The sequence below is a fragment of the Vigna angularis genome, chromosome 7 (genome assembly GCF_016808095.1).
Source record: "Vigna angularis cultivar LongXiaoDou No.4 chromosome 7, ASM1680809v1, whole genome shotgun sequence".
NCBI lineage: Eukaryota > Viridiplantae > Streptophyta > Magnoliopsida > Fabales > Fabaceae > Vigna > Vigna angularis.
Window position 1 is genome coordinate 10955046 of NC_068976.1, and position 23824 is coordinate 10978869.

General features: G+C 36.2%; 3 protein-coding genes across 3 annotated transcripts; 1 reads left to right on the plus strand and 2 right to left on the minus strand.

Annotated features, from left to right (window-relative positions):
• Window positions 1-351: 351 nt before the first annotated feature.
• On the minus strand, window positions 352-1858 carry LOC128197684 (uncharacterized). The gene is made up of 6 exons (XM_052879924.1): window positions 1756-1858; window positions 1160-1669; window positions 977-1081; window positions 827-875; window positions 651-746; window positions 352-562 (listed from the first exon to the last, which is right to left on the minus strand). Exons 2-6 carry the CDS (start codon window positions 1321-1323, stop codon window positions 473-475), a joined length of 504 nt encoding a protein of 167 aa, XP_052735884.1. The 5' UTR covers window positions 1324-1669; window positions 1756-1858; the 3' UTR covers window positions 352-472.
• Window positions 1859-7951: 6093 nt separating this feature from the next.
• On the plus strand, window positions 7952-11547 carry LOC108320989 (pentatricopeptide repeat-containing protein At4g21065). The gene is made up of 2 exons (XM_017552596.2): window positions 7952-8740; window positions 10253-11547. Exons 1-2 carry the CDS (start codon window positions 8033-8035, stop codon window positions 11393-11395), a joined length of 1851 nt encoding a protein of 616 aa, XP_017408085.1. The 5' UTR covers window positions 7952-8032; the 3' UTR covers window positions 11396-11547.
• Window positions 11548-14735: 3188 nt separating this feature from the next.
• LOC108321005 (DEAD-box ATP-dependent RNA helicase 15) lies at window positions 14736-23014 on the minus strand. The gene is made up of 12 exons (XM_017552627.2): window positions 22876-23014; window positions 22601-22712; window positions 22195-22295; window positions 17743-17915; window positions 17425-17656; window positions 17204-17322; window positions 16546-16602; window positions 16262-16446; window positions 15875-16019; window positions 15673-15756; window positions 15190-15253; window positions 14736-15013 (listed from the first exon to the last, which is right to left on the minus strand). The coding sequence occupies exons 2-12, from the start codon at window positions 22708-22710 to the stop codon at window positions 15003-15005; spliced, it is 1281 nt and encodes a 426-aa protein (XP_017408116.1). The 5' UTR covers window positions 22711-22712; window positions 22876-23014; the 3' UTR covers window positions 14736-15002.
• Window positions 23015-23824: the final 810 nt, after the last annotated feature.

Consider the following 23824-nt stretch of genomic DNA (forward strand, 5'->3'; position numbering starts at 1 on the left):
ACGTCCGCTGCATCAGGACGGACGTTTATATAAACGTCCGTTGCCTGAGGACGGACGTTTATTATAAACGTCCGCTGCCTCAGGACGGACGTTTATATAAACGTCCGTGGCCTGAGCACGGACGTTTATTATAAACGTCCGCTGCTGTCTGAGGACGGACGTCTACCTTGCTGAGTTCTTTTGGTGTAGGGCTGGGGTGGGACGTCCGTATGTGCACAGACGGACGTCTATAGACGTCCGACTGTACACTAACGGACGTCTAGTGGGCGTTTTTTTTTTAAAAATTTGTTTGTTTTTTCAATAGAACCACACCTGAAAAACAGAAAAATGTCCCAGAACAATTCTCCAATAACATAAATATGCGTTTTATATAAACAAAATTCTACTTAATGTTCAATCCACTACCAAACTATTAACATAAAAATAAAACTAAAACCAAACAATGTTCAATCAAGAAGAAATATAACTATTCCTAACTCCATCTTTGTAGAAGATAAGCGGTCCACTCCTGCCTTATCTGGTTAATTGTGTCCTCTGTAATAGGCGATGTAGTCTTGAAGCGCTGCAAAATTCAAGAAAGATTCATTATTGTTTCATATATAGTTGAAGATGATTTTGATTTGTAATGTATTGAAGGTATACATCATTACCTCATTCCAGTCATCTGTAATGACAGCTCGAATGATGGTCTTAATCCAACACATCACATAGAAGCCACATTCCCATGAATCTACCTGCTGGTTACACTAAAATAACAAACTAAATAGTTAAAAATTTAGATCATTCAATAACATAAATGAATTAGAAACTATAAATGACTTACAACCTTTGGATACAAAATTTGAACCAATTGACCACGAGATTTACCAATAACTCTGTACAGATTGAAAACACAAAGTATAATTAATATGACTATTTTATCATAAAAGTTGAAGGTTAACATCAAATTGAAGTCATTTTTTGGAGAAACACTTACCCTTGAAGCATGGTTCTCAAGTCATTTTTCATCTTCCTGTGCAACGAACAAAACCATATAATTTTACATTGTTTGGGAATGATAACCATCAGCTGCCAGTGAGACCTATCACGAAGGACAAATAGTTATTCAACTAATTAAGGAAACTATAATAATAAACTGACCACATATAAAAACACGTACCCGTCAATGTATGGCACAAGGTATATGTCTCTTTTGGACTCATCCATCCATGTTTGCAAATAATGTTGTCTGTTTTGAAGTGTGTTACCAGACGGTTGAATGGTCTGAGGTTCAACAAATCCGTACATGGAAGACCGACCTTGGTCTACAACGATTGTGTCCATGTACCTAAAACAACAAAGTTAAGTCGTTAGAAACTATATAAGAATGTAAATAAAAGTAATATCAAAGACCAAATTGACTAACTTACATGCACCACAGCTGAATGATGGAAATATTCAACATCCTGTCTCCCTCAATCACCTCCAATGCATCAGAAAATGTGATATAAACTGGCACATGTGGGGGAAGACCAAATACCCTCAAATCCCAGTATAGTTGTAATGATGCTTTCTTCAATCTGGGTAATTTTGTCACTAACTTTGATATAGGATCATCCTCTGCTTCAGCCATGTCATCATCTTCATGTATGACTGTATCATGAATTGGCTGCTTCTGAGGACGTGTGAACTGAAGATAAGAATTTACGTGAAAGCTTTATAAACAATTATATGAAGACAATTAACATAGAAATACTAAGGAAAAAGACATTATACCTGTGGAGTCGCGATGTGGGACATGATCAATGCTCTAGGCCAGGCAATAAATGTTCCTATGGCCTCCCCCACAAAGTTAATTTCTGGAGTGGGTACAGGCACCTGAGCCTAGGGATCCCGAACCTCGTCAATGGTCACACGCACGTGCTGGGGTAATATGGGAACACCATGAATGGTCTCCCCTCCCTCAAGCACTCGTCCGACAGCCACAATGCGTGGGGGATCCCCATCAACCAACAGCTCATATTGACCGCTATACTCATTGGGTTCTACAGCAGAGCATGATCCTCTAGTGCTGACACGAGGTGCTGTGGGAGTTTCATCGGCCCCCATGTGGCCTTGCGTCATGGAATGCAGCTTTTCTTCAAGCGCTCTTTGTATTTGTTTTTGTTCTTGTAGCTGCTCCATGAATCGTTGCTCCATTGATCTCATGCTTTGGTTGAGTCTTTCCTCCCACTGAAGATCCATCTGCCTCAGTGTCTCCTGACTCATTGATTGGGGGGTTTTCTGTGTAGGGCCAAAATAGTCACGAAGACCAATCGCCCCTGGAACTCCACGTACACGTCCTGGGTGCTCGGGCCTTCCAATGGCCGTTGTCAGAATGTCGTCCCTACCTTGGCCAGCAAATGTGCCCTGAGTCTGCTGCTCAACCAACTCATCCTGCACATAAAAAACCAAGTTACTTAGAAGACATGCTGTGATAGATACACAATCAAATAACTGCTTATAATTTGAACTTACAATTCTCTGTGAGATCAAGGCAGCTGAGGAAGATGTCATGTTCCCATCAGATTTAGTCCGAGCAGCCTTCCACAGCTCGTACCTAGCAGGTGCAGGTGCTAGGTCAGGCGACTCAAGTCCCAAGGCATCGGCTCTAGACTTTCTCAGTTTCTTCTCCAGTTTTGCATATCCACCTCGTGATAACAAGTGGGGTGTGTCGTTTAGCCTTTGTCTTTCTTGGGCGGCTAACCTTTTATCCTGTGAAAGCATGTATATAAGTAAGTCTAAAATCATTAAAACTCAATGAAAGATGATCTTAAGAAACATACCTTCCATTCTTCAGACTCTCTAGATGCACGAAACTGCATCCAATCCTCCTCTGTGAAGGTATAATGCTGAGATGGATTTTCATGTTGTCTATCTCCAAAGACATATAGTCGTGTCAGCCTTGTCTTGAAATCCCTAAATCTTATCGCTATATGCGATAACACTTTCTTTCTGATTTGCAATGTGTTTGGAATATCAAAATGTTGCTGTTTAAAACAAAAAACTTGTTACCAAGAGAAAAGTTAACAGATAAGTATATCACAAATTGCATGAAGTCTAAACATACCTGAACATCTTGCCATAAGAGGTTCTTGTCGACCTCTGGGACGTCATCCCAACATGCATGAAGGATAGAGACATGACTTTTTGCTAACTTGCCCAGATAACTCCTAAACCTATCAGCATTTGGCCCTGATGGATGACCTGATCTGGGGTCAATGTCAACATGCCTCCTCTGACCATCCACGCGTCCGGATGTCACATCTGCCACTCGGGTGACGCCTCGTCCACGTCTGCTCTTTCCCGATCCTGAGTCTGAGGCCGACATACCTGAAAAATTAGACAACGTTAGTAATAATTCAATTATGATGGACAAACATATAAAGTCAATAAAAGTGAAAATATTAACCTATTAATTAATTGTTTTTTCCCAAATGCCTTCGTTGTGATCACTACGAATTGCTTGCATTACATCGGCAACGTCATCAACTGGGTCTTCAGTGGGTCTACATGCAACAGATGTTGTCTCAAGTATATCAAGAGAATCGTCATCATCATGTCCATGCATGTTTCTACCTTCTAAAACCACTGACCATTTGTTATTCGATGGATCACTTACGTAGAATATTTGTCTTGCTTGACTAGCCATGATAAATGGTTCATCAGTGTAATTCATCTTGTTCAAGTCTACCAATGTGAAACCAAGGTCATCCATCATGACACCAGAATTTATATCAACCCATTTACACTTGAAAACTGGTACTCTAAAAGTAACGTAATCAACTTCCCATATTTCTTGTATTATTCCAAAATAACTGATGGATGCTGTGATTGGATTTTTGTCTTTAGCACTAGCAAAGTACACAGACTCAGCTTGTAGTGTGACGCCACTATTTTGAACTCTGCTTTTTTCATCTTCTACCTTTGTCTGAAAAGAAATATTGTTTATATAGTACCCACCATATGTAATGACCTCTGTGTTCGGTCCACGAGATAACCTCAATAAAGTTTCAGAAACATGTGGAGTCGCATACACCTTTTTCTTAAACCATCCCAAGAAGGTTTTCACATGTTCATTAAGATGCCATTTTTCACTCATTTTTGGGTTTGCTGCCTTTATTTCATTAACGTGGTCAGAAATGTAAGGAATCACATCAACAGTGTTGTTTAAGACGTACAAATGAGCTTGGTCAATTTCTTTTCTGGTAACACTTTGAATTGTCACACCTCGAACACCCTTACCTTCACATTTTCCTTCGTTTTTGCTCTTGGGAAGACCGACGGGTTCACAAGATGGCATATAACTTGAACAAAATTCAATGGCTTCTTCTGCAACGTATCGCTCTATGATTGAAGCTTCTGGTCTATACTGATTCTTGACATATCCCTTTAAGATCTTCATGTATCTTTCAACTGGGTACATCCACCTTAAGAAGACCGGCCCACATATTCGAATTTCTCTGACTAGATGAACAATCAAATGTACCATGATGTCAAAAAAGGAAGGTGGAAAATACATCTCCAATTGACATAGTAGTCTTATTCCCTCATTTTCCAATTCATCTAAACCTCGAGGGTCAACAACTTTCTTGCAAATGGCATTAAAGAAAAAACTCAGACGTGTCAGAATACCCCTAACAGAAGGAGGTAATATGCCTCGAATAAGAACCGGTAACAATTGTTGCATCAATACATGACAATCGTGAGACTTTAAACCAACTAGCTTTAAGTCTTGCATAGACACAAGGTTACTAATATTTGAAGAATAACCTTGTGGAACCTTCACACTTCTTAAACAGTTACAAAAACTTTGTTTTTCTTTTTTGGAAAGTGTGTGACAGGCTGGGGGCAGATAGGTGCGTCTTCCTATTATCTGTGGATGTAACTCAGATCGGATTCCCATGTCAGCCAAATCTTGTCTTGCCTTTATTCCGTCTTTGCTCTTCCCTTTGACGTTTAATAAAGTTCCGATGACACTGTCACAAACATTTTTTTCAACGTGCATCACATCAATACAATGTCTAACATCAAGTTCACACCAATATGGAAGCTTAAAAAATATCGATCGTTTCTTCCAAATGTTCTTTGCAGAGGTACTTTTATGATGTTTTCCAAACACAATGTCAATGTTTTTGACTTCGTTGTACACCTCTTGACCATTCCGGGGTCTGCACACAACCTCATCCTCAGCACTTCCATTAAATGCTTTTTTCAATCTACGATAAGGATGATTACGAGGAAGAAATTTTCGATGTCTTGTATATACTGTCTTCTGACCATGCTTCAACTGAAGGTAACTAGTGTTTTCTTCACATATGGGACATGCAAAATGACCTTTAACACTATAACCGCTCAAGTTTCCATATGCTGGGAAATCATTTATAGTGCAAAACAACATTGCACGCAAACGGAACTGTTCCTGAACATGTGAATCAAACACGTCGATGCCTTCTTCCCACAACAATTTCAAATCATCAATTAAAGGTGCTAAGTAAACATCAATGTCATTTCCAGGTTGTCTAGGACCCGATATCATCATGGTCAACATCACATATTTTCTCTTCATGCACAACGAAGGAGAAAGATTGTAAATCATCAACATAACTGGCCACGAACTGTGTTTGCTACTTAAGTTTCCATAAGGATTCATACCATCAGTTGCAAGTGCAAGCCTTAAGTTTCTTGGATCTGCACCAAATTCAGGGAATTTGTCATCAATCTTTTTCCACTGTGGAGAATCAGCAGGGTGTCGAAGAAGATTATCGCACTTTCTTTCGTCAGAGTGCCATTTAAGGTTCTTTGCATCTTCTTTAACAGAGAACATACGTTTGAACCTAGGTATTATAGGCAAATACCACATCACCTTAGCAGGTGCACCATCATTACCTTCATTACCAGTGACTCTGTCAGATTTCTTTTTAAAACGGGATAAACCACATGTTGGACAATAGTTTAACGAAGCAAACTCCTTTGTGTACAAAACACAATCATTAGGACAAGCATGTATCTTTTGATATTCAAGACCCATTGGACATAAAATTTTTTTGGCCTCGTAATTACGAATAGGTAGAGTATTATTTTCTGGAAGCATCTCCTTCAACAACTCCAACAACTCGGTGAAACTTTTATCGGTCCATCCATTCCTTGCTTTTAAACTAAACAACTTTAAAGTTGAAGACAAGCGTGTAAAGTTTGAGCATCCTGGGAACAACGGTTGCTCTGAATCATTAATAAGAGTATCATACAAATTAGCCCTTCCAAAATTATCTTCACCGACATCACGTATCATGTCCTCTAAATGGTCACTCATCCATTCTTCCACATAATTTGTTCCTCGTGACGTGGTAGGCTGCTCAAGTACTTCTCCATGCCAAGTCCAAACTGTATAAGTCCTCATTATGCCATACATGAATAGATGGTCACGCACATTGCCTAAGTCTTGGCGTATTTGATTAAGACAACGCACACAAGGACAAAAATATGTCCCGTTGACAGACTTAGCATTTTGTTCAACGTATTGCAAGAACTGTGAAACACCCTTGTCATATTCTTCACTCATGCGACGTTCGTTCATCCATCTTCGATCCATACTATGTTCGTAAAATCATCAGTTCAAGTGTTTTAAATTATGAAAATTAATTTTCTCAAACTGTCCAATCGGACAATTCAAAATTTAACACAAACGATTAAAAGATTAATCGTTTGTCTTAAATTTCAAACGGGAACTAAGTGTCACTCAATGTATGGCAATAACTAATACACATTTTACACAATAACACATACATGCATACACAAAATTTAACAGTCAAAAACGTCCATACATTAATACACATTTCGCATTAATCGTTTAACACAATAACATAACTAATACACATTTTACAGTCAAAAACGTCCATACACAAAATCCACATACATGCATACACAAAATTTTCAACCAACAAGCTAACCTGAAAAGTAGATTCCAAATCCGAAGGAGGGAAGTGGAGGAGCAAACGGCCTAACACGCAGTCCAAAAAGAGTCAAGGAAGCCGTCCAAGAACACGCAAGAGTCTGCAAAAAAACGGACCGAAAACAATTTTTAATCGGTTCAAATCAAAGACATTTCATCACAGAACAATGTAATCGGATTAAATGTAATTTTAAACGGTCCAAAAGTGAGAAAACCAACCTGGAAACTGAACGGCGCAGCAGCAGACACGGCGTTCGCGGGGAAGAAGACGAGTGACTGGTTCGCGGTTTCGATTTTAATAAACCTAGACGTCCGAGCCACATGGGCCGGACGTCTATAATATTATAGACGTCCGGCCCGCCACTAATATGACGTGTAACGAATTTAAAATTTGAATTTCGCGGGGCTTTAAACGTCCGTTCCCGGGGCTCGGACGTCTATAATTTTATCAACGTCCGTCCCAAGACGGACGTCTAAAATTCTGATGAAACCCTAAAACGATTCAACTACATGTCAGTCCTCTGAACGTCCGTCCTGGGGGGCGCGGACGTCTATAACATTATAGACGTCCGTCCTGGAGGGGGACGGACGTCCATGTAAAATAGACGTTCGTCCCCCTCCAGGACGGACGTTCAAGAGACTGAGGGGTTGTACTACCCTGTCAGCCTCTTGAACGTCCGTCCTGGAGAGGGACGGACGTCCATATATAATAGACGTCCGGCTCCCTCTAGGACGGACGTCTACACACTCAATTATTTACATTTATGCCACCGGTCAATTATTTACGTTGGAGTTTTCGTGGACGGACGTCTATGGAGTGACGTTAAAGGTCAATTCTGCACTAGTGTTAGTCATTAACAATTTAAGCGTCATCTATAAAAAAGAACATAAGATAACATTGAATAAAAAAAAATTGAGTTTGGAATCTTCTGAACCAAAATCGGACCAATCGGACCAAAATAGATATATTATAGCATAGAGTTTTATACCCTCCTTGCCTTGCTTTAAATGTAGGTAATCCCGTTTATAAGAACTCTCCAACAAGAAAATAAAAATGAAGCAATGCAATTAACCGCGCTCACTACCACCCTCTCACGCCTCCAACTCCAAGTTCCACTCCCTCCGGACACCACGAAACGACGCGCCGCCGAACAAACCTGCTTGGTGCTCATCCGCACGTGCAACACACTCGCCACCCTCACGCGAATCCACGCCCTCATCCTCAAGCTAGGCCTCCACCACAACCCCCTCGTCCTCACCAAGTTCGCTTCCACCGCCTCCAACATCGACGCCATTCACTACGCTGCCTCCGTCACATTCCCCGACGACCAGAATGACGAAGCTGCCCCTCGCCCTCGCGCCTTCCACGACGCTTTTCTTTTCAACACGTTTATCAGAGCCTTTGCCCAAACAACGCACGCCAAGCCCTGCGCTGTGCGTTTCTACCGCTCCATGCTCCGGCACGCCGTTTCGCCGAACAAGTTCACCTTCCCGTTCGTCCTCAAGGCCTGCGCTGGCATCGAGAGCTTGGCCCTGGGGATGGCAGTGCACTCCGCGGTGGTGAAGTTTGGCTTCGAAGAGGATATCCACATGCGGAACGCCATGATCCACATGTATTGCTGCTGTGAGGAAGGGTCTAAACCGAACTCTGCTCAGAAGGTATTCGATGAAAGTCCTGACCGCGATTTGGTGACGTGGAGCACCATGATTGGAGGCTACGCACGTGCCGGGAATTCCACTCGTGCAATTTCGTTGTTTAGAGAGATGCAGGTAACGGTTAAATCCACCTTACGACACAAATCACTCTCACTTGTTTTCTACTTATAAAAATTGAAGAGTAAATTAAAACTCATTTTATAAATCAGCGCCTTCACGCCTTCACAGACTAATAATAATGATAGAGAAAAGATGAAATAATTTTAAAAAGGTCTTCTACATTTATTTATTGAGATTAATAAACATTTTTTTTATTCTAGGATTTGGCTGAAAAAGAATCGTTGACATCGCTTACACATGTAATTGTAAAAACATTATTTTCATAAAATTTGAATAAAAAATTTGTAAATGATTTAAACAAAATTTTAAACTACACAAAAGTTCAAATAATATACCGCAATTATTGTAAATTTGTAAACCTAATTAATATCAAACATACAATGATACACCAAATTAAGATAAAAAAACGTATTTAAATTCAAAAAAATTAACCAAAGAAAAAATAACATGGCTTTCTTTACTGTAGGGAGTCATGAAATGAAAATCATCAAATATTTGATTGTCAATTTTTTATCTACCCTCTCGAAATCTTTATTTACCGTTGATTTCCAAACCCTTTAATCTACGCTCCAACTTTTGAATATTACCCTAAATTTGTGAAAGTATCTGAGCATCATGCATTGGAGGTGTTCGTCTGATGTCCTGAAGATGGTCCTCAGGTATTGGTTGCCTTCATCGTGAGATAATATTCATCTTGTTGCCATAAACTTTAATGACATCCAATTTCAAATTTTTTTCACTAAAAAAGTGGGGCTAGCCTTATTGGACAGATGCACCGATAGTTAAATCCACATTATATTGAGTGCATGTAACAAAAATGATATATGGAAATGATGCATGTAATAAAAATGACATGGAAGAGACATGTAGCTGTCCTTGAATTTGATCTTACATATAATGAAGTTAATTTATTAAAATATTATATTTTATGGATCATATCATAAAAATATCTTACAAGAATTTAAAATATGTACATAACTTAGGAGTTTGTTATTAATATTCAAATTATCCACATTTTTGTCATTCTGACTCTACATTTTTGTTAAATTACCCACATTTTTGTCATTTTGACTCTACATCTTTGATCAGACCATGGACTCAATGCCGTGTCACGGCTGTACTGCATCTCCTCAGGAATATTTGAAAATGTTAGTTTTTAACCTTGTTACTTTACTTCATATTAGGCACATATTCAACCAATCTGCGTGTTTCATTTTAATTTTGGTCTTGTTAATCTCTCTACAGAGGTGACAAGCCTAGGTGACTTTCAGGTTTGAAAAAAATATTCTTGGACTATCTTCCTCTCCTGGTTTTATGGGATATATGGCTTAGCAGCTGTTTATTTCTTGTTTGAATTTATTACTTTGAGCATTATGTGTAATTTATATGAATATTTGAAGCTATTTTTCATTTCTTTTATCCTAATATTAGATGCAAATGATGATTTGTGATTCAAAAAATTTAGTGATTCACAATTTAAAGATTGATTTGACAACGTCCATGCAGGTTACAGGGATGTGTCCCGACGAGATCACCATGGTTGTGGTTTTGTCTGCGTGTGCTGATTTGGGAGCGCTTGAGCTGGGGAAGTGGATGGAGTCTTATGTTGAGAGGAAGAGCATAACGAAGTCAGAGAAGTTATGCAATGCAATGATAGACATGTTTGCGAAGTGTGGTGATGTTGACAGAGCTGTGAAAATTTTCCGGGAAATGGAAACGAGGACCATAGTTTCATGGACTTCAGTGATTGTTGGTTTGGCAATGCACGGTCGCGGATTGGAGGGTGTTTCTCTTTTTGATGAGATGGTGGAACAAGGGGTGGAGCCTGATGATGTTGCTTTTGTTGGGGTGCTTTATGCTTGTAGTCACTCAGGACTGGTTGATAAGGGGCATTACTATTTCAAAACCATGGAGAACAGGTTCAACATTGTGCCAAAGATTGAGCATTATGGCTGCATGGTTGATATGTTGAGTAGAGCAGGGCTTGTGAAGGAGGCTGTGGAGTTTGTTGGAGCCATGCCAGTTGAGCCAAACCAGGTCATATGGAGAAGCATAGTCACTGCTTGTAATGCTCGTGGTGAGCTGAGGCTCGGTGAGAGCGTGGCTAAGGAGCTAATCAGGAGCGAGCCAATGCACGAGTCTAACTATGTACTGCTTTCGAACATTTACGCAAAATTGATGCACTGGGAGAAGAAGAAGAAGGTTAGGGAGATGATGGGTGTGAAGGGGATGAGGAAGATTCCAGGGAGCACCATGATTGAGATGAATAATGAAATATATGAGTTCGTTGCTGGGGATAAGTCACATGATCAATACAGAGAGATATATGAAATGGTGGATGAGATGGGAAAGGAGATTAAGAGAGCAGGGTATGTGCCTACAACATCCCAGGTGTTGCTTGACATTGATGAAGAAGATAAGGAAGATGCTTTGTATAGACACAGTGAAAAGCTTGCCATTGCTTTCGCTCTTCTGACTACACCCCCTGGAACACCAATTAGAATTGTGAAGAACTTGCGTGTTTGTGAAGATTGCCATTCTGCTACTAAGTTCATTTCTAAGGTTTACAGCCGAGAGATTGTGGTGAGGGACCGCAATCGCTTCCACCATTTCAAGAATGGTTTGTGTTCCTGTGGAGACTTCTGGTAACAAATTGGTAAGAGGCATCGTAGATCTTCTATTGTATTGTTGAAGTCTCATCATGGCTAAATCATGATTGAAAGGGGCATCAGCATGTTTCTGATTGTGCTAAACCCTTTTAAAAAAAATAGAAATTGTGTTAATTAAAGTTAAGATGAAAATATAGGGTCGTATCATTGGACTCGCTAGGTTATTTAGTGTGATTGAGATGCAAGGGACTAGATGAATGAAACAGTAACAAATTGTTTTTTATATTTATGAAGAGATGTTTTCATGATTGTGTCGTCTATAAAGATTGAAGTTGAGTTGCATTGCGAAATTATGCTAAATATAATTGAGTGATAATTATAAGAGACATTGTGAAAATTCATTTGGATTTTTGTTCTATCTACAAAAAAATCAATATAATTTATTTAACAACGTTTTTTTTAACATTCCAAAAATATAGTATGATACTATATAAAAGAGTCATCACATGTATGATATGATAGAACAATTATTAACTAACATATATAGTATTGAATTACAGTCATCCAAAATAATTATAAACTTTAAACTTTATATACAAACATCCTAACCAAAACTATTTACAAATCCTACTATGCAAGAATTACACGACAACATCACCTTCTTCTAGAGCCTACTCTAGAGACACCTCATCTCCCTCTGTTCACACCCACAGAATGATCATAGTGAAGAGAGAAAACAAAATAAACATACAACACAAACACAAATAAAAGGGTAAGCTAGAACAAAACAATTAATGATATACGAATACATATTAAACATTCCTATAAAAATCCACACATAGCATATAACATCAAAATAAACTTTATTTATGACTACTCATTGACTTGACCATCCGAATTTGAATAAATATGTAGCTATGGCAGTTCGTGCACTTGTTATGGTGAAACAGCTGACCCATCCCAAGCTATCATACAAGGTTAGTCCGTTATCACCCACCTTAGGTCAAGGTAAAGCCCCTAGGTGAGAATAGGTGACCATTAGAATGTCAGGATGAACTCTACAAATTCACACTTACAACCTTTGAAACCACTTACTGAGAAATTCCTCCTTGGAATTTCTCTTCCACACCATTTAAAACCATGAATGAAACCACATACTTTTACTTTGAGACTCATATAAATTCATATACAATCATACATCATTCATGATGAAATAAATACATATATCAAACCAATCAAAACAACCTGGATCAGTCGCTTAGCTCATACACTCACTGAGCGACCACAGAGTTTGCTCGCACAGCGACCCAGATCGTTGTGTGAATCCCACAGATAGTACCTCCAGACTCCAAACCACTCGCTCTGCGACCCAGGTCGTTGAGCGAATAAAACTCACAGTACTCCCAGACCCTAACCTTTTGCTTAACGACCCTACTCGCTGTGCGAGTTCCCCAAACAGTGGTCTAGACCCTCCAAGCACTCACTCAACGATAAGGTTCGCTATGCGAATAAAACTCCCAGTGATCCCAGACTCCAACCTCTCCCTTAGCGACACAACTCGCTAAGCGAATACCCCATACAATATGCCCAACTTCTCAGCCACTCCCTGAGCAACTTCTCTCGCTCAGCGAGTCTGTATAATTTTGCAGCACCAAACTGCAGAATCATGAACATGCACCCAAAATGACCAATTGGACATACTTTTCCCAACTTCTAACTCTCCTAGATCACGTTATATACTTAATTATACTAAACTAAGTGTGTCTAAACCATCCTAACATCAATTTAAAGTATTTACTAATAACATTACACTCCAAAAGCTTCTCAATCTCAACTTATAGACCCAAAATGAATTTTACTACTTTTGGCACAGTTTCAAGTAACTTAGGAACTCTAACAAGTCCTGAATGACTTACCTAACCTATCCCAACTACTCGTAACCAACCCATGCTCACACGGATTTCTGACATTTTATACATTCAAATACAGTTCAAACATCATTCTATACATTTCATAATAACAGTTCATCAATTTTCATTCAAAACAATCACATTACACCACATCCATCTACTCTAAAACATCACTTCAGACAGTTCAAGAATCATGTCCATCAACAACCATTACAAAAATTAAAGAATTTTCTAACTTCCCTTACCTCAATGAAATCAACACAGCTCTATAAACCCCGATCGTGGCTTACATCGCAAGAAAACTCTAGAAACACCTACAAATCAACAATTGATAATTGAAAACAAAACTTAGAGCCTAAATGGAGTCAAGAATTGAAGGAAGCAACTACTTGACACATGCAAACAGAAATTCCTGGCATGATTAAGAATATAGAAATCACTAAGAAAAGAGGAAAGAAATTTACTAACTTTAATCAAGAAATTGATCAGTTAGAAAGGTAGCCCTTGACGCCAAGATCATCTAGACATCTCCTGATCGTCGAACAGATGATTCAAGAGTGAGAAAGGTTAGAGAGAAGTCAGAGAAAACAAAGAGAAGAGAATATAGAGAAATAGATGATATTTTAGATAATGAGACGAGTTTTAGTAACTTCTATTTATATTATAAGATTATTTTATAATAAAATATTTGATCTCATTATTTTAATACACCTATCTACTCTAATACTCTATTTTCTAGGTTCTTAAAGTTTCCACGCAAGAATTGGGTATCTTTGCTTCTTCCTTAACCTAATTTTTTTCCCACACCCCGTACAATTTGCAATTTCCAAACTATTCCTCGTTAAAAACATAATTAAAATCCTGCACCTCTTCTCTTTTTAAATTCTTTCGGATTAGTTAAGAAAAATATTTTTGAATTCAAAAAATAATTTTTTAAATAATCAATCAGAAAATATAAAGTGTTGGATACGATGGGAGTGCAGGCTATGCAGGATGAGGGAGGAGCTAGGAGAAAACATGGGGTGCTGGATGTAGCATCCCTTTCCTTGCTATCCTTTTACTCAAGTATGAGTGAAACTAATATGAATTCATTAGCCACTGTTGTGAATACTTCTCAAGGATGAACTTCAATTAATTTTAGCCCACGAAATTATGTTTTAACAAAATTACTTACAAAGATTTTTTTGAAAACAAATATAAATATGAAACTAATTCTCTGTAAATTAAAATTAATTTATAAAAATAATATATAGTTTCTTAAGTTTTACTTTTAATAGTACATAAATTAATTTCTTATACATACAAAGAAAATTTCATTCCTTTTCATCTAAAAATCCACCATATAAAATAGTTCCTCTAAACATTTTCTTTTATTTTACTCTCTTATGCATTGAAAACGCCAAAGGGACACAAATACTAGAGCCCGAGTATTGAAAGGGTTTCTATGAATGAACCAATTTCACCCAACAATAATATTAAATTTCCAATCAATTAAACAGCAACAATATTGTATAACCATAATACAATAAATAAATATCGATAAATCCATAAGCCGTCAACGGCAAAACCATAACACCGATATACCACTCTAACAACCATAAAATTCCCTCAAAAATCTATAAAACTACGGACTCCACAATGGAATAGTCAATTAAATTGTCGACAAACTGAGAAATGTGATTAATCTACAAAAGCTACCACCCAAGCTGTTCATGCATTATCCCTTTCAGCCTCTTCCTAGGATGGCACTGCAAAAACACAATTCGAGGAAACCATGTCAAACTTCAAAATAACGGTGTAAGAATAGAATCAAAACACAAGAACCAAACAAAATGTGAAGCAAAAATGACACAAGGGTAAATATATCTTGTACAGAAGAAACTAGGCATCAAAATACAATATCAAAGAGAACATGAAATCCTACTGTAGCTAGCTGTATCAATCTGCTCAGGAAGCTGCTTTATATCAACTTCAAACCTGGATTGAACCTGAAATTCGACAATTAACAAAATGAATATTGCCAATTGACTTAGCATTTTGAATAGACAATTATATGAAGCCAAACGAGTCCAGATTCTCAGCTAGATTTTTTGGTGTTGTCCTCTGCTGAGTATTAAAAATACACTGATGTTGGTGCTTTAAAAATATTGTTAATATATTTTAGTTGGTGCTTATCAGTGTATTTTAAATACACAGTAAAGGAATAGCATATAACAACGCAGCAGAGAATCTAAATTGAAGCCAAATATTGAGCAAGGAATTAGGATGGAAGATGTTCCGGTAAATGGTGGAAACATGACCGTTATGTTAGAATGCTACTAAATTTCTTAGGTGGCCGCATTTTTTCATAACAGTGACCAGAATTGAAGAGGTGACAGAAAAGGAAAATATAAACTAAGTTTCTTACATTGTTGAGAACATCAACATCAGTGGAACATGAAACAAATGTAATTGCAAGGCCCTTGGTTCCAAATCGTCCGGCGCGGCCAACCTGTTCCGTGAATGTACCCAAAAGAAATGACAATTAGATGGCACTAGAGAAGAATAATGGGGCATAAAACAAATTTTGTGGGAAAAATTTGAAAAGTGAAGAGATTATCTAAGCAGACCCTGTGCAAGTACGTATCAGCAGAATCCGGCATGTCATAGTTTATAACTATATTCACACGTTCGATATCGATACCCCTACCAACCAAATCTGTTGCAACTAGAATTCTTGTATGACCCTCCTTAAAACCCTTATATCGTTTTAACCTGTACAAAAGCAAGAAATTCAGATCAGGCACAATTTACCAATGCACAAAATTGATCTTTTGAGACAAACCAGCATTAATAAGACAACAGAAAACAGAAGACTGATAGCTACGATCAGTGAACAATACCAACAGAAACATAGTTGTAGGAACCCAAAAATTATGGACTACCTATCCAAATCATCAATTATAAACCAATGAAGACTGATTTGTCGGCATCCTTTCATATCACAAAATACATACCTTTCTTCTTGAGACATTCCAGAATGAATGCAAATAGATGGGAAATTGCATTCTCTAAGCAGTTTGTCCAGCTCCGCTGCTCTACTAACACTTTTCACAAAGATAACAATTTGATTGAAGTCCAATGCATCAAGAAGGTCGTTCAACTTCCTGTTCTTCTCCTCCTCTTTCAATTTGATGTAGTGCTGCCATTTCAATAATCCGCATAAGCCACATACCATAAAAATTGCCAATATTTAGCAAAACATAAACCAGTAAATAATATAGTTTGGTAAAAGGCCCACCTGCACAAGTCCATGAAGGGTCAACTTTGCTTCGTCATCAACATAAATTTCCATTGGCTGAAAGGAACAACGATACAGTAAATCATATTAGGAGTCTTCCTAAAGCTAATGGAATCCAAAACGACATCAATGATGTATGTTGATCCTTGAATCACAGTTCTGCTCCATTTATTTTATGTCCTTGCAGATACCTTAAGTCACACCATGCAACACTGACACTCTTGAGAACTCTAGCAGGAACGTTCCCAGAATACACTAACAACCCCCCTCCCACCATTAGCCATGACAAATAGAGAATATCCTATGTTGTAAAAAACCGCATCAGACAGACAGACTTTTGGAGCAAAACCAACTTCCAATGTGAGACAGCTGATGGGGCTTAGAGAATGAGATAACATACAAACTTAATCAGGAACTTACCCAAAACATTCCCAACCATATCTACCATCCCCAGCTATAGCTACCCAACCACACACCATACCCAGAAGTTGTTTCCATAAAAACTGGCTAAAACAAAAGCACTGTCCAGATTGAAGTCATACCATCACAAGTAATTTTTTATGATACCACAGCAATCTAAATATCTAAAATGCTTTCAGGGAATTTAGGACTTAAGAAAAGAGACTAGTAATGAGTAGTATTGACTATGGGGCATTACATCTTGCATAAATTTTTTGCAGACAGGACGTATTTCCTTGCTGAGCGTTGCAGAAAACATCATAACTTGCTTATCATGGGGTGTCATCTTGAAAATAGCTTGCACATCTTTTCTCATGTCTGTAGAATTCATGATGGAAACAAAGAAAACCAATTAAAATCAAAGGACGTCCAAAAGTATGATGCAAGTTATAAGAATGGTTGTTTGGAAAATCAACATACCCAGAGATTCTAGCATCTTATCACATTCATCTAAAATGAAATGTCTAACATTCTTCAAAGAAAGGTCCTTATCCCTAGCCAATCCAAGTATTCTTCCAGGTGTACCAACAACAATACTAGGGCATTCGTTCTTCAATAGATCCTTGTGAACTTTTATGTTGACGCCACCATAAAAGACAGCAACCTTTAGATCGGGTAGGTAGGTGCTAAACCTTTCAAATTCGTTGCATATCTACACAAGAGATATTACACATATATCAGAAGTTAATCAAATAGCAATTTCCATAATATTGCAAGTGCTAAGTTCAAAATATATACCTGGTATGCTAATTCCCTTGTATGACATAAGACAAGTGCAGAAACTTGCCCGGCAACAGGGTCAATCTGCTGCAGGGTAGATAGAACAAATACAGCAGTTTTTCCCATTCCAGATTTAGCTTGACAAATCACATCCATTCCAAGTATAGCTTGAGGTATACACTCATGTTGCACTGGTGGCGAACCAAAGAAAATAGAGGTCCAACGGTAAGTAAAACAAACCTTTGAGAGATTTACCAACGTATAATAGTTCTCCAAAAGAAGATTACGATAAAAATATTACCTGTAAAATAAATAAGAAAATGAAAAAATAAATAAGTTTATTATAATTGTGATTTTATAAATAGAATCACCATAAAATATAAGATCTTTATGTAAAAACGATAACTGCAGAAGTTAAGCATGCGTTTTTCTGAGAGAAACATTGAACAGAATCGTGTTTATCAGACATCACAGGTGCTTTATTTATATTAAGAAAAAAATAATCATTACAATAAATAGATGAAATTTGATATCCTCTAATAACAAAGATATGATACAAGAATAAATAAGAGCATAAACAATAATACATATATAATCTAGATATTTTTTATTATATAGGATCAAATCCTTGTTTCTATAATCAATTATATGTCCTCTTAGAGACTTAGTGAATATTCGAGTCAATTGCTCAATAGAGTTAACAAATCTAATGATGTCTCCAGACTCCAGTTTTTCTCTTATGAAATGACAATCCATCTTAATATATTTGGTCCTATAACGAAAGAAGAGATTAGAAATAATGTGTTCTGCTTCCTGGTTGTTACATACAAGGTGAATCTGGGAAATTTCTTCAAATTTAAGCCTTTTGAAGAGTTGTTTTAATCATATGAGCTCACAAATGACTAACGTTGTTTTTCTATATTTTATTTTTGCACTTGACCTTGCCACGGTTAGCAAAATGATGAAGATAAAGTTTTGATGATGACCAAATCAAGTCCAGAGATATCAAGTTTCAAGAAGATCCTTTGAAGACTTAGATTGTTATGGAAAGCTTTTGTAATAATTGTAATTAAGTGTTTAGGACTTACGTTCTTAGTAGTTTTTGATTCCATGTACTTTCACATTTCAAATTTGTTGTTTAGAGTAAAAAACATACCGTATTAATCGATTAAACCTAGTGATAATTGATTAATCCATATAGGAGATGAAAAACTCTAACTGCCTCTGCAATAATCAATTAAAACTTGCTTTAATCGATTAACTAATCGAATTAAAATGTGGATTAATCGATTAAAGGTGACCGTTGGAGTTTTCTCGCTGTTAAAACTAGCCGTTGTACTTATTTTAATTGATTAACAAGAATATTAATCGATTAGAAGCATTAAAATGGTTGGAAACGAAAAACGGAAGAGTATTTGCTTGAGTCTATAAATAGGCTCTCATTTTCCTTCAACAACAACTCTTCCCTTGTTCTCTAGTACTGAGAAATCATTGAGAATTGTGTGATCGTGCTCAGCTAAAGAAACTCTTGTCTGTGGAGGTGTTGAAGTGCTATTGTGGTGACAGAGGAATACCTGGTTCATCCTTGGTGCATCTAAGGAAGTGCTTGGAAGAGAAAGTCATCCTTCGTGAAATATTCGAAGGAGGTGTTTCATCCTTTGTGAAGACTCAAAGGAGGTGCAAGTTCATCTCTTGTGGTATCAAGAGAGGTAGTTTATAAACTTTTACAAATTGTTTCTTTGTGATTGTAATTTGTAATTGTTTTGTGAGTAGTGAACTGTTTATCTTGATTTGAGATAAGCGATTGGATGTAGGATTGGTAAGATCTAAACCAGAATAAAATTATCTGTGCAAATTTCTCTCAACCTTACTCTTTTATTTATCGTTAATATTTGCTTGATAAGTTAAATTGAGTAGAAATTTTAAAAGGCACACATTGTTATTAAAAACCAATTCACCCCCCTCTTGGTTTTGTTATTCCACACTAATCATTCCGCTGCAACCGCTCTGACAGCTACGACATTTTTTTCTTATTTATCCACAATATTAAACTATCTCCAATGAAAACATAATACCCTGAAGTAGAGTGTCTATCACTTGGTGACTTTGCCAAGTCAGTATCAAAATATCCAACAATTTGAATATTTTCCTTATCTTTATAATTGAGGTCTTGATAAAGAGTTTAAAAATTAACTTATCCTTGTTTCTTCTATAATTTCAAGAGCATATTTTCTCTTATATATGACCAAACCCTCATTGGATTGTATGACTTTTATACCAAGGAAATACCTCAAATGTCCAAGATATTTGTCAAGAAAGTTTATGTTTTTAGTGCAATGGCTGAGGTGAAATTTATTCCTACAGTTCCTAATGGTTAAGAGTAGATTTTAAGTCTAACTCAACCCCAAAAAACCAACTTGTAAGATGCCATCTGTACCCACCACATATATATTGTAAATTGGCCTTAACTCTAGGCGACGTACATAGTGGGTGATCTGATAACGACTTGATAGTGAGTGGAACAATATGCCCAACAAACAAAAATTTCGTTAGGATAGGCCTTAATTAATGACTCTAATATCATGCTAAGAAGTGAACTTTAAGCCTAAATTGTATGGTGAGGTCTACACCCACATATATACTCTAAATTGGCCTTATCTTTAATTAATGTGGGACTTTCAACACTAATGAACTTCCAAATTGGGAAGGTCCCTGCTGATTTGATGGCCAAGATTATTTGCAATAGAGCCAGTACATTCAAAGAATTCTAAAAGGGATATCAAGATGTCAATGGTGGAGGACCGAGGTCAAATAACCCTAGTTTTGAGATTTGGGATGATGAAGATTTCCTAATCATAAACCAAATGTCACATTATGGTTCTGAAGATAAGTCAAAAATATACGTTTCATTCCTAATCACACACACACACACACACTAGAATTTTGAATAGGTTGTGAATCAAACTAGATTAGTACCAACACACACACACACACACACACACACACACATCATAGAATTTTGAATAGGTTGTGAATCAAACTAGATTAGTACCAACACACACACACACACACACACACATCATAGAATTTTGAATAGGTTGTGAATCAAACTAGATTAGTACCAACACACACACACACACACACACACATATATCATAGAATTTTGAATAGGTTGTGAATCAAACTAGATTAGTACCAACACACACACACACACACATATATATCATAGAATTTTGAATAGGTTGTGAATCAAACTAGATTAGTACCAACATTTTGAGATGTGCAAAACATATGTTTTCATACATGCCAAATTCGTTGAAAGAGAAAAAATCTTTGAATTCTTACATGGTCTTCACCATATATATGACTTGACATTGCTCATTTAGCCTTACTAAATCATTGTTCCCTTGTTTGTTTATCAAAGAGTTTAGTGAATCTTTCAATTGTGACATTTGTCAATTGTCAAAACACGACTTTGCATCTTATCCAAGTAGAAAAAAAAAACAGTAATTTCCCCTTTTGAATTAACTCACTTTGATTTTTTGGGCCTACTTTAGAATCTATCTGGAGTAAAATGGTTTGTCACTCTTATTACCTGTCACATGGACATATGCTATGAAAAGCAAGTCTTAGGTATTTCAAATCTTTGTTAATTCAATGTTTTGCCCAAAGTCAATTTGAAAAAAAAAAATCAAAAAAATTAGGTCTGATAATTGTACTAAATATGCGAATCATGAACTCTCCAAATTTGTGTCCCTTAATACCCACATGTACTGAAATAGAGTACTTTTTCAAGAATGTATGAGGTATTTCAAATCATCGTTAATTCATTGTCTTGCCAAAAATCCATTTGAAAGAAAAAAAGAAAATGAAAAGAATTAGGTCTGATAGTTGTACTGAAAGTGTGAATCATGAACTCTCCAAATTTTTGTCCCTTAAAACCCACATGTACCAATATAGAGTACTTTTTCTAGAACTTTTAGTGGAGTACACCCGCAAGTATTGAACACGTACATACCTAGTACATTTTCATATTAACTTTAGGAGCACTTGTGCTTCAAAATAAATCATTAATTGATCCAGAATCATCACATGACATGTGATCAAGTTTTATTAACTACTTGTAAACTAACAAATTTGTAATGGGGGAAAATTGGGGAAAAAATAAATGGGAAAAAAACTAAAAATTTAATGAAAATATACATTTAGTCCCAAAACTTAGATTTAAAAGAAATAAATCAATCAAATATTAACGTAATTAAATATAAAGCTTTTATGATAGAGTCCAGTCATAATGTTTCAAAACTGATATCCGATCCAATTAGTTGGGATCAACCCAACCCATGGTCACCCCACACAAAAATTTAAAGCTTTTAAAACCAATACTGAAACCCATAACTATTCTGTATTCCTAAATCATCAGAATAACTCCGATAGTAGTTATTATAAATAATTATGCAGGTAATTTACCTTCAGAAGGGTGCTCAAATCCAGAGTCCACTATAGCCCGAAGAAGTTCTGGCTTCAGTAAAAAATCTCTGAATCCTGAACTGTGAATTCCAACATAACCCCTGCCAGAAACCAAAAACAGAAAAAGAGCATTCAACATCAGAAGATCATAAAAAAGCAACACAGTCCACTTTCACTCTAACCAACGTTCCCCTGGGCCAGATCATCAACCCATTTCAAGTAAAAACAAAAAACACAAACTTCATTTGGAATTACTCTCGCACAGTTTAACCCCTTAAAGAGCAAAGCAATTTTAAACCTCAAAAAATGCAATGTTAACAATACATCTTATACCATATGTATATAACAAACACATCAAAATTTGACATGAGAACACTTTCAGGAAAAAACCGCATAACTAACTCACTTCTTGACAGCTTCACCGTTGACTTTATTAGCACCTTCAGGCTCCTTCTCTTCTTCGTCTTCATAGTCAAGAAGGTCCTCCTCGTACGCCTCGTTCTTCGTATCCCCCATTACTGCAATTTACAACAACATTAGTAATTCAATTGCAATCACTGTTACAAACAAACAAGTACTTCAAAAAGAAACCGAGGAAAGAACGAACAAAATATTAAAGCTAGGGTTTGGGCGCGTAAACAGAGTTAGATAGAGAAAGTGTTAGGGTTTTGGAGAGTGTACCTGTGTTCGTAGTCGGAGGAGGCAGTAGAAGAAGAGGAAGGGTTTCTGAAAAGGGAATTTTCTTAGCAGAAAATCAAATTTTTTGGGGGTAAAAAAGGGAGTGAGAGTGATGAAAACTTAAACATCTTAGGATAATAACTGTATAAATAACGCTGCCAAGTGTGAAACGAAAAAATAAAAGCAAAATTATATTTTGATAACTATTTTCCAAGTACCAAAAAAACAGATTTTGATAACTAGGCTGAAGAAATAAACTAAATCCAATATAATAGGAATAAATAATTTTCTATAATTATTAGTAAAGAGATTAATTTGTGTAATTACTTCTTATTAGTTACTTTTTTTCTTTACTATTTTATAATTAATATTTTTATTTGTTTTCTTAGTGTACCAAATTATTAATATTACCACTAAAATAAGGATGTTAAGCAACTATTGCTTTCTTTTTACTAGAGAAATCCATATTTTTATTATATTAAAACTAGTGGAAAGGTGTTACTTTTTTTTATGATAAAAATTGAAAACATATGTTTACTTTTTTTTATGATAATAAACAATAATAAAAATTATTCTTATTGTTATTAGTAGACTTATAAAATTAAATATAAATAATTTTTATAATTTTATTTATATGTATGCTTAAAGGAAATATATTTTGGAGTCTAATTTTTTTTCTAATTTTATTCTTACTTTTTTAAATTAAAAAAGATTCTTTTATCACTATTATTTTTTTTAAGTAACTGTTTAAATTTAATCATTTTTTTATTTAACATTTTTTAAAATTAACTATTTTTTAAATAAAAATTAAGTACAAAATAAATAAAAAATTCTTACAATAAAATTGTAAAACTTATTCATATTTAATTTCATACTAATAATAATAACTTTATTATTTTTATTATCATAAAGAAAAAGTAAACAACCAAATAGTTTTCACAAGTTATAAATA

Bases quoted from the DNA above. Each gene is read 5' to 3' on its own strand.
- LOC108320989 (XM_017552596.2), top strand. From the start codon at position 8,033: ATGCAATTAACCGCGCTCACTACCACCCTCTCACGCCTCCAACTCCAA. The intron at 8,741-10,252 runs GTAACGGTTAAA...ACGTCCATGCAG, and splicing joins CGTTGTTTAGAGAGATGCAG to GTTACAGGGATGTGTCCCGA.
- LOC128197684 (XM_052879924.1), bottom strand. From the start codon at position 1,323: ATGGACACAATCGTTGTAGACCAAGGTCGGTCTTCCATGTACGGATTT. The intron at 1,082-1,159 runs GTACGTGTTTTT...CCTTCGTGATAG, and splicing joins CTTGTGCCATACATTGACGG to GTCTCACTGGCAGCTGATGG. The intron at 747-826 runs GTTGTAAGTCAT...TTGTTATTTTAG, and splicing joins TTCAAATTTTGTATCCAAAG to TGTAACCAGCAGGTAGATTC.
- LOC108321005 (XM_017552627.2), bottom strand. From the start codon at position 22,710: ATGGGGGATACGAAGAACGAGGCGTACGAGGAGGACCTTCTTGACTAT. The intron at 16,603-17,203 runs GTAATGCCCCAT...TGTTCCTTTCAG, and splicing joins GCAAAAAATTTATGCAAGAT to CCAATGGAAATTTATGTTGA. The intron at 16,020-16,261 runs GTATGTATTTTG...GCTTTTGTACAG, and splicing joins GGAATGTCTCAAGAAGAAAG to GTTAAAACGATATAAGGGTT.